Raw genomic sequence first — 16896 nt, forward strand, 5'->3', positions numbered from 1 at the left:
AACCCACTGAGCCACCCAGGCACCCCAAAGCCCATTACCTGTTAATATAACCATTATCAAACCAACCAACCAAACAAAAACCAGAAAATAAGTGTTGGTGAGGATGTGAAGAAATTGGAAACCTTATGCACTGTTGGTGACAAAGTAAAATGGCTCAGCTACTTTGGAAAACAGTATTGAGCTTTGTCAAAAAAAATTGAAAATAAAATTACCATATAGAACTATATACTATATACCATATATACCATATTTCGAACCACTCCATTTCTGGCTATGTATCCAAATAAAATTAAATTAGGATCTCAGAGATAATTACACTCCTGTGTTTACTGAAGCATTATTCACAATAGCCAAATGGTGGAAACAATCTAAATGTCCACTGACAGATGAATGGATAAACAAACTGCAGTATATACATACAGTGGACTATTATTCAGCCTTAAAAGTAGAAATCCTGCCATGTGTGAGAACATGGGTAAATTGTGAGGGCATTATACCCACTGAAATATGCTCATTACAAGGATAAATACTGCATTCTTGCATATCATATGAGATTTCTAAAGTAGTGAAATTCATAGATGCAGAAAGCAGAATGGTTGTTCCAGGGGCCTGGGAGGTGGTGGGTGGTGCTGTTCGGTAAGCATAGAATTTTAATCATGAAAAATGAAAAAGTTCTAGAAATGTGCTGTACAACATCATGCTTAGAGTTAACAATACTGTACTATCTACTTAAAAATTTAAGAGGGTAGACCTTATATTGTGTATTTTTAGCACAATTTTTAAAAAAGAAACTAGAAAGGATGCTTGTTTATGAGTAATAATGCTTGATTTGTTTTAAACTTTCTAACTTGATTGGAAGGAGGAAGAGAAAATGTCATCTTGACGTCTGCTCTCTAATACACACTTTTAATATCTTGTGACATCATTCTACCTTTTGGATTATATTTTAAGAGCAGCTTGACTTTGGTGGCGGTACTTTGGAATCTGCTCCCTGCTTTACCACTGGCTGGCTTCTGATGTGGGGAACTTCTCCCCCTTTGCACTATCTATCTAGAAAGGGAGAACAATTGGAAAGCACTTGAGAGAAAAGCCCAGCTGTCAGGAAGTACAGCTTTTATGAATGAATATCTTGCTAAAATAAACAAAAGCTGTTTCAATTTCTTAACATCATAAGATCACTAGCAAATTTCTTCAAAAAAAATTAGTTAATACACTTAGGCTTCTCAGCCACAGTGAATTTTTCATTTAAATGCTGATCTTAAAAGCACATTGTTTTCTTAATTTTGTTTTGTTTTGTTTTTAGGTTCCAATGCTTATTTATTCATTTTACACTGGGAGGTAGAACACAGACCCAAATGCTTATGTTGGTATGAACCCTGAAAGACAAGTTTATCTTCTTTCTTGTTTGATTTATTTTAATAAATACTAATATTTACTTTGTGCTTGGTTTGGAGGATGCAAATTCACAAAAGAGAGCCCTCTCCCTTCCCTATTGGGCATTACCTACACTCTGTCTGGGGAAAAGGGTGCAAAACAAGTAGTAGCATAATTATTGTTTTTAATGCAATTGTTCTAAGTGTTGTAGTCAAGAAGCCCAGGTGCTAAATGAGTGTTCAGTGAGAGGATGATATGATCTGCTCTGGAAAGGGGAGACAGTGTTCTGGGAATGCTCCCTTATAAATGTGACTTTTGAGCTGAGCTCTGGATGGAGGGGAAGATCCCAGAATTTCTGAATAGAAGAGGCTTAGGGATGGCAAACTGGTAGGGAGGAAGGTCTGGGAGATTTGTTTCAGGGTTGTGCTGCCTAGTAAGCTCACTCTTAGATTTTCTGTAGGTTTCTTTGGGGTGGCTTTGGGGAGGTTGTCTGTCCATGCACGCTGTGGAAAGGTAAGCCTGAAGGCATTGTGTGGAACTGTGGCGAGGGGGAGGGAGCATGCGCAGGGGCGCACAGTGGCACTAAGCCTGGGTAGTCAAGGTCTGTGCGGTTGGAGAGCAGGGCAAGGGTGTGAGCACGGGTGAGACTGGGGAAAGCCGCAAAGGCCAGGTCACACAGAACATGATTAAGGACCATGGAAGCCACTTTAACAACTGTTCTCTCTGTGGAGATAAAGATCCCCAGAGAATGGGACTTTATTGACAGCTATCAAGCAGGGTAGGACCTGATCATTTTCACATTTTAGAAGAAGTCCCTCTTGCCACTGTGTGAGAATGAATAGGCGTAAGGGTGGGTGCCAGAGACCAGTTAAGAAGCTGTTTCACCAGTTTGACAGAGAAATGACGCTAACTTAGGTGAGGGTGGTCATCGTGGTGACTGAGAGAGACAGAAATGTGGAAGGTATTTGCTCAGACAAGTGTACAGTGTAGAGTGAACCAAATGGGCCAGGGGGTGTTGGAAAGCTTCACAGAAGCGACATCAGGTTAATCCTGAAGGATGAGAACAAATTCCTGTAGTAGTGCTGTCCATCACTTAGATGCCATTCCTAAAATATGTAAACTATAAATGATTATTACCTTTTTTTAGTATTCCTTTCAGATTCTCTAAGAAATGTCACATAACTTGTGTTCTTATTTCTATAATAGTGTTACTGCATGTGTTAGAATATAATAAATCTGCATTTCCTGAAAACCATGTTACAGTTTAGCCTCATTGTTAATTCACACTGATCCTGTCGTCATCCACACCCACCCAAGTCCAAGTACATTAGTGAGAATGTACTTGGGGACATTTTTCAAAATTTTTTCCACTTTCTAGTAAATCCTCAGTCCAAGTTAAATCTCTATGGCAATTTGGCATGTGTCTTTCCACCCTCTTAATTCTTGCCTGTGTCTGCCCTAGAAGAATGATAATCAATTGATTTAAGGATTTGGGAAATAATTTTCAAGCCTGAAATACTTTAAATATTCTCAGTTCTCTTTTACTTCCAAAGGTGAATGTGCTCAGATCTAGAGATTGCCCAGGCTGAAGGCTATTAGATATAGAAGAATATTAGTTGGCGTTTATAACATCTCCAGGCTGTGGCCCCAGATATGGACTGAGTATACTTTTCAAATCAAGAAGAATTGTAACTATTACCTTATATTATTTTGTGATTATTTCCCACATTACTTATAACTGTTACAGGGCTTGTGCTGCTCAGTCCTTCTTTAGCAAGCACTCAGCTCTTCTTTCGTAATTAATATCTTCATTTCCCCATGCATAGAATGCCTGAAGGAAATTTTTTTCTGAAAACAGAGTCTGCATCGTGCTGTAGTACGGCACAATTTATTCAGTAATTCATCTTTCCTATTTTTTTATTAAACAAATCAAGCCGGATATTAGTTTTAAGCCCTTGCATTAAAACTAGTGGTGGTTCTGTGGAGTCTGTATCAGGTCAAAGAGAGGTCAATAAGATATATCTCATCTAGGCATTACCCTGTACACCATCTGCCCATGTTAAATCACAGTGATAAGTAGGATATGTACTTGTACACCACTAATTCCTCTTTGGCCAGAATTTTGTGTCATCTCATGGTCATTACAATTGTCCAATTACAGTTGATCAAATTGAATTATCTTTAATTTGTAGGTCTGTCTCATAGTACAGTGGGCTAGTTGGATGTATTTATCTGTGTAAGTGGTCTGTCATCAGACTTAGAAAGCCAAATGTCATGTTTGAAAAGGAAAAAAAAAATCAGGGGAAAGGGGAAGACAGGAGGCTGGATATATGTTGTGTATGTTAAAGTGAAAGGATAATTTCAGTACAGCCTTGTAATACGTGTCAGGAAAGTTTGCTATGGTCTTTAGGATTTTTGGAGGAAAGTAACATTAGTTATGCAATGTATGGTGTTTATTTATCTGTATGGAAATGGCATACCGAGGTTAGTAAAACAAAAACTCTATTGCCCTTGTAGTGGAAAGAGATAGCTCATTCCGAACCACCCATTTATAACACATTTAGGTCCCTGTGGAGATTTATAATATCTTTGTGTAGTGCCCAGCTGGGAACTTTTCTATCTTGCTACAAACTGCACACACCATTACAAAATTTTAATGGATTCGTACTGACTTATTCCTGTTCAGATTGATTCTTATACTTGAGAGGCAAATGGGTGAGAACAGGGTATGTGTTCCCTAAAGATGGCAGTGGGCCTTTGAGCAATGATATCTGCCTGAAAAACTTGAGAAGCATCTGTGGTTAGATAAGACTGGAGAGAGTCAAACTTATCACTTCTTGACATTCTCATTTGGGGGTGATTGTATTGCCATATCACATCAAGTCCTACCGTATAGCCATGCATCATGGTGACACCAGGCAAATATGAAGTTCTCTAGGGCTTTATTTGACCTAGAAGTTATTTCAGGCATTATCCCTTGATCCCAGCATAAAAAATGAAGGTGGGGGAAGGAAGAGAGAGAGGGAGGGAGAAAGAGGAGAGAGAAGACAGCAGAGAAGGGAAGAGATGGCTGATAGTCTGCCCTTTTTCCCACTGAGCATCGCATAATGATCGCTTTGCCTTAATTTTACTATTTTTAAGTATTGATCTTAACTCTTAAATTCTTTTTCAGGAATAAAGACCATTAATGCCATTGTTATTTCTACCCAACAGTTCAAATCTTCATCTATTTATTTATTTAGGCAAATTTCCATAACACCTCACTAAACACTGAACACTAAAGCTAACCTTAAAGGAATAATTTAAGTTTCTGGAGCATTGCTGAACTCAATATTATTTCAAAACATGTCAGGCAGCTCCTGCCTGTCTCTCTCCTTCTATATATGCACTCACCCAAGCATTCATTCATCCATCCAAAAAATATATATTGTAAGTCTGCTATGTGCTGTGCAGGCAGTGTGCTAGGTGCCTGGTTAAAAAAAAAAAAAAAAAAAAAAAAAGGTACATAACAAACCAGGCCTGCCCTTTGAACTTATCTATATAGGTCATTATTACTTAGCAAAGGTGTTTTGAATGCCTGCATTGCCAGGCAAGTTACTTATGGGAACCCCTGGTGCAGAATTTGGGAAAGCACCCTTTTATGGAGATACATAGGAAGAGTAGCTCCTACTCCTTCTTCTCAGGGTTTTTATACATAACAGTTGATTTGTCCAGGGAGTTCTAGTGTTGAAATGTAGAATATGTGGTAGTCCTACCCTTTGAAATAAGAACTTTGCCAACTCAGCCAGAAATGAGGTCTACACTGCCCCAGCAGTGAGAAGGTGGATCTGATGGTCTGGGGATAAAAATCATTTTATCTTGGGACTCTCTCATTTTTGTTTGGTGCTGCATAGATGGTAGCTTGTATCCCAATCAAACCAAATTTTTCCCTCAGGGATATGATAAGGATAGACATTTTGGCAACAAATATGGAAAGTTTCAAACATAATAAAAATTCTAAATGCTCTGGTAATTAGCCTTTCTCTTTACTAAAAATACTATGTATGGCTTCTGCAATCATACTAAAATTTTAAAACAATCATGTCCTCTCTGGAAGGCAATTGCTTTAAATTGGATAGATTTCACTCATTTTCCAGTGAAAGAATTTGAAAATTCTGTCTGTGGAAACCAAAATACTGGAGGGTAGAGTTGGATGTGTGTTTCACTTTAAAATGCAGACTCTCTCTGTGGTGAATGTATTTGTTGTGGTAAAGTATTTGAAAGGAAATCCTCAGAATAATTTGGGGTAAGGAAAAACACTATGTTAAAATAAGCCAACCCATCAGTTTTGAACTTTGAAAATTGCTTCATTTTGAATCAGAAAGAATTAATAATCATTCATAGCATTAAAAAAGATATGTTCAGATTATAATATGTAATCATGATCTAAAACAAATAAAACCTCCTAATTTTAAAGGACTGTAATATAATGCTGTGACCTCAGTGATTTTTCTAAATGAATTAATGTTGTTGAGCGTTAATATTGACGCTCTTAGTTCGCCACCTCGTGATGTGCTCCGTGTCTTGGCAAATATCTCTCTACATAAGTGATTCCTGTAAATGTTGGAAATCTCTTTACAGGTTAACTTTCTCATCATTTTAAATCGCCAATCCTATATTATTTCAGCCTAGAAGGGTCCTGCTAGTCTGATAAGCAGCTTTCCCTCCTGAGGTCTGTATTTCGTGCAGGGCTCATCTAGCAGAGGGAAACGCCAGAATGCCAAATTGCAAAGAGTATTCTTTACCGTGGGGCTCCATCCAAAAAGGGTTTGTAACACAGTGTACAGTCTTGTAGCCCAGCTGTGTGGAGCATTGATTGCTTCTGCCTAGAGCAGGGATACTGTCAAGTTGCTCTGTGAGTTGAGTCATCTATTGACAAAGAGCTACCAGCCCGCAGATAATGCTGTGCGGAGCTGCTCTCGCTGCTCCCACCATGCGCTGCTTATAGCAGCTGTCAAAGATACTGAGGGATCCACGGGAGGACCAAAAAAAAAAAAAAAAAAAAAAAAAAAAAAGACTTTTACAACTGCCTGGAAGAAAGGGGTGTGAGGGAGGAGACATTCCTGTGCAGAGCTGACCAAAGGAAAGAGTAGGCATCAGTGCAGTATGAATGCATACCTCACCAAGCAACACAGCTGCAGCCGGGGATCCGATGGGATGGATGCCGGCAGGAGCGCCCCCACCCTGATCAGGGATGCCCACTGCGCTTGTGGCTGGCAGAGGAGCCCTCAGGGGCTTGGGTACAATTCTCAGACCATGCCCGCTTCAGGACCTGGGGGCCCAGCTTCAAACAGGACCAAGCTGGTCACTTTGTGGGACAGTGTTCGGAAAAGCCCCCACAAGATGGGCTCCAAGGGCAAAGGGACTTGTGGGGAGCGTTGCGCCTGCCCACATGGTTGGTTCAGCCCAACACAGGTGAGCCTTTTCCTTATGACTTTCCCTTGAGTATCGGAAGAAACTGAGAGCAAGTCGCGTGAGGGTGGCATGGTTTGGAAACTTTGCCGGGTCCTCCTTGCTGACTGGGTGTGTGCCTGTTTGGAAAATGGTGGGCTTGGGAAAACCTGTCATTTTCACAGGTGTTTGGGGGCTCACAACTCTGGGTGGCCTGCGAAAGTCCAAAGATGCTGTGCCCAGTTTCTTTCAGTGACTTTTCCCCAAGTTCAACTTCTCTAGTCCTCAGATGATTTTACTATTTTGGCTGTATTTTGGCAGCACTTTAACTCCTAATTGTTGTTAACTTTTGCGTCCTGCCTAGCCTTGTTTTTTTTTTTTTTTTTTTTTTTTTAAGGGAGAAAAAAATAAACTTAGATACCTTCCGTCTCTTTAATCATAAAAGGGCATTTATTTCTTCAGCTACGGAAAGCAGTGATTTGAAGTATGCTATTCTAATTTTACTCTTATAATACTCTATACTTTTTCAGTAATAGGGAAGAGATTTTGTTTATACTAAATAATTCATTTTACAAACAAAAGGAATAATTGAGAGCAAACTAGAGGATGATTACACTCAGAATAAAATAATGAAACATTTTATTTATTCATAGGGAAGCAATAAGGTTATTTATATTAAAAACTATAACTCTCTTTCTTTCTTCTATAATGTATTTCTGAAGCAGATGTGCAGATTCCCTTAATTTAATTTCTAGCTTATTCTTGCCCCAAATTACTGGCATTTTATCAGAAATGAAATTGGCTCATTTTTTCCTGGCCCCATCCAGAAAAGGGAAGACAACTTCCTGTAAATGCTGTAAAATTTAAATAAAGTGCACCTGTAATCACTATCATAAATATTGAATGATAGTTCTTAAATATCCATTGAAGAAGAGAAAAACTGTTTGGAGAAAAAAAAATCCTTTCTTGATTTTAATGTGATCTTAGCATAAATGAGAAGTGGCTATTGCTCATGAGTGAAATGTTATGATCTGAGAGGTGGAGAGTACATTCTAATTTTAATATTAGTTTTTTTAAAAAGTACTTCCAAGAATATCATATGTCACTAGATCTTAATGATACTGTTCATATATGTGACTTTTGATCCATTAATATCATGCATCTCAGCATCTTGATTTAAATAAGGAATATATTGTCATTTTAGTATTAAACTGGTTCAGTTTGAAATGGAGCCTGATATCTGGGAACTTGGTTATTTTTTAAAGTTAACATGAATTCCAAACTGAAAAAACAGTCTTGACAATTTTGAAGTCTCTACATATTCTTTTACAAATGCATGCATTTAAATGTCTTTAAAGTATATCTCTGTGTCAATTATGTTAGATTCTCAAGGCTCACATAGGCAAAGAAGACAAACACACATCTAGCTTCTAGTTTTTGCATAGAGTAGAATAAGCCAACTTGTTTTAGAGTAGAATAAGCAAACTTGTTTCATGGTCACAGTTTTTTTCCAACATGTAAAAAGATGTGCATTTCATAAATGATAATTTCTCAAACCAAAAATCTCTAATTGTACATTAAAATAACCATGCTTTCAAATTTTTGTACATTTTTCATCAGTCAAGGGAAACTTTTCCCTTCCTTGGTTTTTAACAAAGTCAGCCTCCTACTTGCCTTAAATTTACAGACATTTAATGCTTTAAAGGATTGAAATAGACTCTCTGTACTGATAGTTAAAGATCCAGTGACATATGAGAAGGCAATAAATTGAGGCAGACACCATCTCCCATTCTTTTTCACACACATTTCTATAAATTTTCTCTCTTATTCACAGGTCCTTTATTCTTAGCTAGGAAGAACAAGGATACCCAAATATTGGGGTTACAATACTGTATTTGTATTGGGTCTTTAGTGTTGTGACACCTGACCCTTCCTGTCTTTTACCATCTCAGTCCTGTGAAAGTGCTGTGAATAGATTTTAAGATATGTATTTAAATATCCCTATAATACCTAAATACTTGCACATATTAATGTATTTTCATGTATTTATAAGTATATATACATATACATGTAAGCATGCATATACATGTATACATATAAAAATTAAAGTTCTGTTTAAAGTTCTCTTTTCTCACCCAGAAAGTACTAACTTTTTCTTCCAAAGGATGTTTTATTCTCTCCATATAAAGTACATTTCTTTACTTCTTATAAGTGTTCTAAAATGTTGATTTATGTATGTATATTCATATATCTATGAATACATGTATAGATATGTATATTCATTTACACATGTATTTATAGACTATATCTAATATTTAAAATATGCAGATATGTGTAAGTCCTATACACCCATAGATACCATCACAAAAATAAGACCATCTGTGTGTCTAGGTGTATGCATATGTGTCATTAACAGCCAAGTCTGTTTTGAGAATTTTGTGGTACTATTCATACCCCTTAAATTAACTAGAGATATCCTGTGAAATACTGTGAAATGAAGGATGGAGGTTAATGATACTAAACAAGAGAATTCTTGATAAAGTACACAGGAGCAGAGTGCAGGCTATAGAGAAGCCTCGGGCCCCACATGTGGTACAGAACGTGCCTCAGGGCTGTTAAGTGTCTGGGAGCTGGGATCCTGCCCTCAGAGATATTTGCTGTATTACATTGACATCAGCAGTGTGATTTCCGGCTGCTATAATAGAGGGCCATGGTAATGACTTGAGTTCCTCCCAAGGCTCTTTGCCAAACTCCTGTTATTTGGGGTGCTGTGTGCTAACAGGACACTGTCATTATGTTGTTCCTCAGCATGACTGAAAAATAGCTTCTGTCCTTTCTCAAATAAGTTTTCATTCCATTTGGATCTGTAGAATTAATACAACCATAATAGTAGGTAAGAAGATGGAAAATTATAGGGTCCAGAAGCGAGTTCTAGAAGGCACATATAGGATAATAGTGTTGGCCTGTGTGGGGGAGTGGGGGAAAGGATGTCCATCATCACTTATGTGGCATTTCTCCCCAGTGTGGACTGATTTGGGAAGGAAGCACAGAATAGTAGAGATTCAAAGCCCAGATTTCAATGCCTTTGTACTTCATTCATTCTTCATTTGCTTATTCAACTATCATTTCCTGAGTGCAAAAGAAATACTCTCCCTACCATTGTGGAGCTTATGGCCTCCAGTGGTATATAATATTTATTAAGTATATCATAATATATATGGAATTATATTGTCATAAGTCACACATTGGAAGGGAACCAAGTCCCATAGAGTTCTACAAAGTCTACAGTAGATATATATTCAGGATACAGAGGAACCACAGAGAAGTAAGAAAGCAAGATTTTTTAATATATATATTTATTTATTTATTTTAATTTTATTTTATTATTTTTAATTAATTTTTTATTTTTTATTAACATATAATGTATTATTAGCCCCAGGGGTACAGTTTGTTAATTTTAATGAAAAGACACTGCATCTCTTTAAGCCTAGATTTTGTTTTATAAAATGAGCATAAAATTAGACCCTAACTCAGGATTGTAGTGAGGAATTAACATAGTAAATGTAAGGTACTTAGCACAGTGCTTACATGTAGTAGGGGGTTCAATAAATATTTGTAGAATGAATGAATAAGAAGCCTGCAGTAAAAGTTGGCTATCATTAACCTATTCCTTAATTCATTATATCTGATTGGGTAGGAAGAGAAAAATAAGTGAATCAGGGAAGACTGCCAGAGGTAGTGATCCTTGGGCTGCATTGAATTGAACCTGAAAGTAACATGCCTGTGTTTATCAAGTAAGCAAAGAGAGATAAGCTTTCTGGGTAAAAATAACAGAAGCTGAAACACATATATCACGCGGGTTGCTGTGTAGAAACTACTCAGAGTTCTGTTTCCTGGAACATGGGGCACTAGAGAGTAGGTTCATCAAGGGCTGGGGCTGGAGGCCTGGGCAAGGCTTGGTCACAGAGTCTCATGGGCTTCTACGGGGACTCTGCTAGGCAGATCACATGGATCCCATCACTGCAGGATCCTGGTGCCCGCTCTCACTCTCTGTGGGTTAGGCTTTGTGCTCAGTGAACCATTCTGGCCCTCAGTTTCTCTGTTTCTAAGAAAAACGGTCTTCCCTAAATGAATTCCCATATCTCTTTCAATACTAATATTCTGTGACTCTGTCAACTGATACCCATCCATTAATGAGAAGTGCTTTGGAAATGATTTATGCTTATTTTTTTTTAAGATTTATTTATTTGACAGACAGAGATCACAAGTAGGCAGAGAGTCAGGCAGAGAGAGAGATTGGAGGAAGCAGGCTCCCTGCTGAGCAGAGAGCCCCATGCGGGGCTCAATCCCAGGACCTTAGGATCATGACCTGAGCCGAAGGCAGAGGTTTTAACCCACTGAGCCACCCTGGTGCCCCAAGATTTATGCTTTAAGGCAAGACAATCCTAAATGTGAACTTACTAGCTCTGTGTGACCTTACTTTCTTAACTTCTTTAAGGTTCATTTGTCTTCTCTGTAAAACTTAGGTTGATAAAATTATGTTACGGGAAAATGTAATAAGAATTGAAAATACTCTACGTAAAAGAGCCCAGTGTGGTGCTTAGAACATAGGAATTGTTCGATAAGTGGTATTTATTATTACTGATGATATCCAAATGCTTTTTTAACCTGAAGAACTTATTGTCCATCTAACTAATTAATCAGTATTGTGGTCCTTTATTAGGATTTCTACTTTGTTCACTGAATTTTTTGATGTCTTACTTATAATGATGAAGGTTAGGTTGGGCAACTGTCCAGAAACATTAGGCACAGTACCACAGGATGACGGGATGACATTTTGCCCTTCAGGTTTCTCAGAGATTTACGATAATGCCTACACACACACACACACACACACACACACACACACACACAGAGAGAGAGAGAGAGAGAGAGAGAGAGAAAATATACATAATAGAACTGTGTTGATGAAGTGGCATTCCCATTGTCTTATATTAGAAGGTAGGTGGTATTAGATTTTCTCAGCAACATCCTGCTAGAACAACGGTGTTTGAAACATTTAGCCAAACTCTGTAAATCTTCCCTAAGGGTCCCTTTGCAGCTCCTCCAAACACAGTAGTTTGCAGCAACTTGAATGCAGAGAACCTTTTTTTTTGTCCAAGAAGTAGGATTGCCTTGGGCTCAAATCTCAGGCTCAGCTTATGCCCAGCCAGAAAGATCTGGCAGCTTGTTTTAACTCTGCAACTGCTTCTACAGATTCCTTGTAGAAAGAGAGCCCCTTACCAAAGAAGAAGACGACTTTTTAGTTTCTGGAAAACACCAGCTGCCCCCAGGCAAAGAAACAGAATCCTATAAGAGATAATACCAAAGGAATTAAAGTTCTAGGCAGTTCCTTGGGCAGACTTGAAGCTGCTTGGTCAACACTTTAGTTACCCACCCCCCCGCCCCTTCTGGATGCTGACATGAGCAGAGCATTTTCTCTAGGGCTGGACAAGTAGGACAAAATACTGAGGGTGGGAAAGGAATGAGTAAAGGTGATAGCATTTATTGAATACTCAGGATACCCACAATGTGTGCAGCATTACGCTAGAGCTCTTTGCTGGTCATTTTTTGAATTCTCCTGACAACATTAAAAGACATATTAAAACCCCCATTTTATAGGGATGTCTAGGTGGCTCAGTCATTAAGCGTCTGCCTTCGGCTCAGGTCATGATCTCAGAATCCTGGAATCTAGTACTGTATCAGGCTCTGTGTTCAGCGGGGAGTCTGCTTCTTTTGCCTGGGTCTCTCCCCGTGCTTGTGTGCATGCTCTCTGTCTCTTTCTCTTTCTCTCTCTATGACAAATAAGTAAAATCTTTAAAAAAATAAAAGAAAAGAAAATCCCCATTTTATAAGTATGAAAATTAATGCTGACTTTCTCCTGATGGCACATCTAATAAGGGTAGAATTTGTTTCAAAGGTAGGTGTCTATATGACCCTTTCCACAGAATCTTACAGAAAAGATCTCTTTGAGGAACAGTGGGAAGTAGAACATCCCCAGAGACCTTTTTAACTTTCTGATTTAACAGGAAATCTCCTTAAGGAATTGGAGTATTTTACATGGTTGGGAGAACTGGCATCCCCTAGCAGAATCCTAGATTTTCCCATTCTGCTTCATTTTCTGGTGTTAGGAACCCTGAGTTGCTTGGGCCACTGAAACCCCCTCCCCTCTCTGATTAAGTTTAAGAATTGTGCTGCTCTGAAGGAGTTGAAGTTAATTCTCACAGCACTGATACTTGCTCTTTGAAATACCTTGAAACAGGGCACCTGGGTGGCTCAGTTGGTTAAGTGTCCAACTCTTGGTTTTAGCTCAGGCATGATCTCAGATCATGGGATCAAGCCCCACATCAGGTTCTATGCTCAAAGCAGTCTCCTTCAGATTCTCTCTCCCTCTTCCTCCTTCTCACTCAGTCTCACTCTAATAAAGAAATAAAATCTTTAAAAGGAAAACGATGAAGAAATACCTTATAACTTGTGGTTATTTGCAAATTAGATTCAATCTTACAAAAGTTTATAGTGAGGAATTGAGAAGCATATATTTTAAACTTAATATACATACATAACAAAAGCACAGGTGGGCATTATATGTCTTACGTCCAAAAGAATTACCACACAGTGCTGAATGTTGTAAATCTCACATGTCAGTTACTTGTGTCTTTATGATACCAAGAATCAAATATCTAACTTTAATACCACCATCTCCATGGTCCATCCTCTTCCTTTTTATGATATTGTTTGATGTGTTACAAATGTAGCACCACCCGATTTTATCCTCCTCCATTCTTTAGTCCACTTTGTTCCCTTTTAATTTCCCAAAGGCATCTATATGTGTTATAATTATGTCAGAGGTAGATGGGAATTTAGAGGTCATCTAGTACATTTTCCAAAGGAGAACAGGGTCCTTCGGTTTGCGGCAGAATTGGTCCTTGTCTTTGAATGCAGAACTGAGTTACCTTTTTACTGTCAAGCTGCCTTCCCTCTTGAAGCTCTGTGCTCCTCTTTATGAAGCTCATTATTGGCAGAAAGTTGTGAAGCATGTAATTTGTTGGCATTGCAGTGGTGGGGATTATATAAAAAGTTATCTTACTTCTTACCTCTATTGTCTCATAATTTAGAGCAGCAATCCCAAAGAGATAGAGAGAAGAGCCTCTAGAAATAATTTTAGAATTGTATGGAGATATTTTATGTATTACTAATGATTGGGAGGTGATGCTAGCATCTAGCAGAAAGGAGCCAGGGATGCTGGATGCACTGTCATTTGCTAAGAAGTTCTGCACAGCAAAGAATCCCCCTTTGTACTACACAATTTTTAACATGGTACTGGAAATTCATGAAGATTTTTTCAAGTTTATGATTTTTTAAGCCTGAAGTCAAATTCAGTTTTACAAACAGATATGAAGCATTTTCTGCAAGGATTTACTAATCGTTAAATCTTCTGGGAATATAACTTGTAAGTAAGTCAAGGAATCATTGTATTTTGTTCTCTTAGGAATTTGACAGGAATTGATTCCCATTTTGGAAGACCCCATCCTAAAGCTAAAGCTCCTGCACTGGTTGCTGTCACCAATACATCTCCCCCGCATGAATCTCCATTTGTAAATATCACTTGCATTATGGGATAGAAGAGATTTGAGGCTTTTTTTAAATAGATGTAGAACCAAAGATTTTAAGTTGTTAGAAATACATAAAATACTGACTTTGATTGCAAAATAAGTCAATCGGAGAAAGACAGTTATCATATGATCTCACTGATATGAGGAATTTGAGAAACAAGACAGAGGATCATAGGGGAAGGGAGGGAAAAATGAAACAAGATGAAACAAAAGAGGACACAACCCTAAGAGATTCTTAATCTCAGGAAACAAACTGAGGGTTGCTGGAGGGGAGAGGGGTAGGAGGGATGGAGTGGCTGGGTGATGGACATTGGGGAGGGTATGTGCTATGGTGAGCGCTGTGAATTGTGTAAGACTGATGAATCACAGACCTGTACCCCTGAAACAAATAATACATTATGTGTTAATTAAAAAAAATGTAAAATACAAAGCTCTCACTAAATTTCATTAATAGGATTGTTTTAAAAACATTTCATTTCATTGACATACCATATATTAATTTTTAAAACATTTTATCATATAGTGAGAAATATGTTTTGTGAAAGTAACCGAAATTACTTATTGTTTAGTTCTCTGTTGTTTTCAGTACTACTCTGATATTATCCCAAAGGTCATCTGCACTCAACTTCCCTACAAGCTCTTACATTCTGAGTTGTTATGTTGCTGTTGCTGCTGCTGCTGTTGTTGTTGTTGTTGTTAAATCCAGTCCCCATTCTCCATTTTTATAATCAAAGGATAGAGTTCCAGGTCTGTGGAAGTACTAGAAATCAAGTGTATACCTTTACACTGGGGAGAATTCCAAACAGGGATAAAGAGATAGGGATAGAGAGATGATAAATTCCCTCACTGGCCTGTCCTATAGAAAACAGGAATTATTTTGACACCAAAGTTATAAATGTCAGTTTATTTCTAAAAATATGACTTTTTTTTTAAAGATTTTATTTATTTATTTGATAGAGAGACACAGCGAGAGAGGAGCACAAGCAGGGGGAGTGGGAGAGGGAGAAGCAGGCTTCCCTCTGATCAGGGAGCACGATGCAGAGCTAGATCCCAGGACCCCGGGATCATGACCTGAGCCGAAGGCAGATGCTTAATGACTGAACCAGCCAGGTACCCCCCAAAAAATTTTTTAGCTATCTCCACTTTAACTATTGACACTCTTCTTAGATTATCCATGTTGAATTGAAGTTATTTCCTTTGATCTCTTATTATCTGCAAGTTATCTGTTATTATTTCTTCCAACACTAATTAGTAATCTAGGATCCTTCATATATGTGTTTCTTCTTTCCTTTTCCTATGCTTCTTGTAAGAAATGGTATCTGGTCTCTTTAGTCCATTGAAATCCATATTTATTAACTATAAGAATAGGTAAACATTTGATTACTCCATTGCACTGTTCAGTACAGTTGGGCTCACAGACTGACAAATTAAAAACATTTTTCTAATATAAAACACATTTTTGTATTTTTCTTTTCACTTTAGTATAGAAGTATGTATAGGCCATTGTATTATCTATGAATTTCATTTCAGATGGAGAGAAGAGGATCTTACAAAACAATCATTGTAAAGTGGAAAGGTTGAGTCAAATAGAATTGAGAATCTGGCTCTTTGCAGAAAAAGTTTGCCAACCTCTGCATTAGACTATCAGTTTTCATTTCCTTCTGGTGCAGTGTACCATTCTGCCTCACAGTCTCTCCGGTTTTTAAAGACCTGGTTCAAGTACATCCTCGTCATTAATGCTATCCAGCTCATCGTTAGCTCGCAAAACCTATACTTAACATGGTGTCTTGCATCATTAGCATATTACTTTGCATTGTGGTTCGTTTCCTTCTCGTTCTGCTGATGAGAGCGTGAGAGATTTCTTGTATGCTCAACTTAGAGTCCAAATCACGATGCTAGTTGTCCAATTATCTTTGTGATAATTCTTATAGTATCATTATTAAGTCATACATTTGGACCCAGACTTCTCATCTGGATCCTAGGCTGTGGAGAGGAGAGACCTCATCATCTATACCTTTATGTCTAGCTGGGTACTGTATATGATTTACCTATACATCGTATCCCAGTTATGAGTACTTAACCTTATGTTCCACTAAGCTGAATTCCATTAGAGCACAACCTATTCACCTTTGTTTCTCCAGAACCCAATAGTTCAATAAAGTGTTCTTGGTTTCTGAATGAAGATTAGCACAGGGCCTTGTATATAAAGTACTTAAGTAGTTTTAAATTTCTTTTTAATTATTATTATTTTTTAAAGATTTTTTTATTTCTTTATTTAGCAGAGAGAGAGATCGCAAGTAGGCAGAGAGGCAGGCAGAGAGAGAGAGGGTGGGGAGAAGCAGGCTCCCTGCTGAGCAGAGAGCCTGATGTGGGGTTTGATCCTAGGACCCTGAGCTCATGACCTGAGCCGAAGGCAGAGGCTTAACCCACTGAGCCTCCC

The 16896-nt window shown here is 38.1% G+C and overlaps 1 protein-coding gene across 20 annotated transcripts in view; it reads left to right on the forward strand.

Annotated features, from left to right (window-relative positions):
- Window positions 1-16896, forward strand: part of DLG2 (discs large MAGUK scaffold protein 2) — a 1980468-nt gene that overhangs the window by 1212840 nt on the left and 750732 nt on the right. For 2 of the 20 annotated variants that reach the window (XM_032852933.1, XM_032852944.1), the window contains exon 1: window positions 6438-6828. The exons of 15 other annotated variants lie outside the window; for them this stretch is intronic. In XM_032852933.1, the coding sequence (XP_032708824.1) occupies window positions 6520-6828 (309 nt within the window). In that variant the 5' untranslated portion in view covers window positions 6438-6519. Of the gene's footprint in view, window positions 1-6434; window positions 6829-16896 lie in introns of those variants that run through there. 3 more of the 20 variants (XM_032852939.1, XM_032852930.1, XM_032852935.1) reach the window with 3 other exon arrangements.

Source organism: Lontra canadensis, unplaced genomic scaffold, assembly GCF_010015895.1.
Source record: "Lontra canadensis isolate GAN:19392208 unplaced genomic scaffold, GSC_riverotter_1.0 scaffold7, whole genome shotgun sequence".
NCBI classification, from domain to species: Eukaryota; Metazoa; Chordata; class Mammalia; order Carnivora; family Mustelidae; genus Lontra; species Lontra canadensis.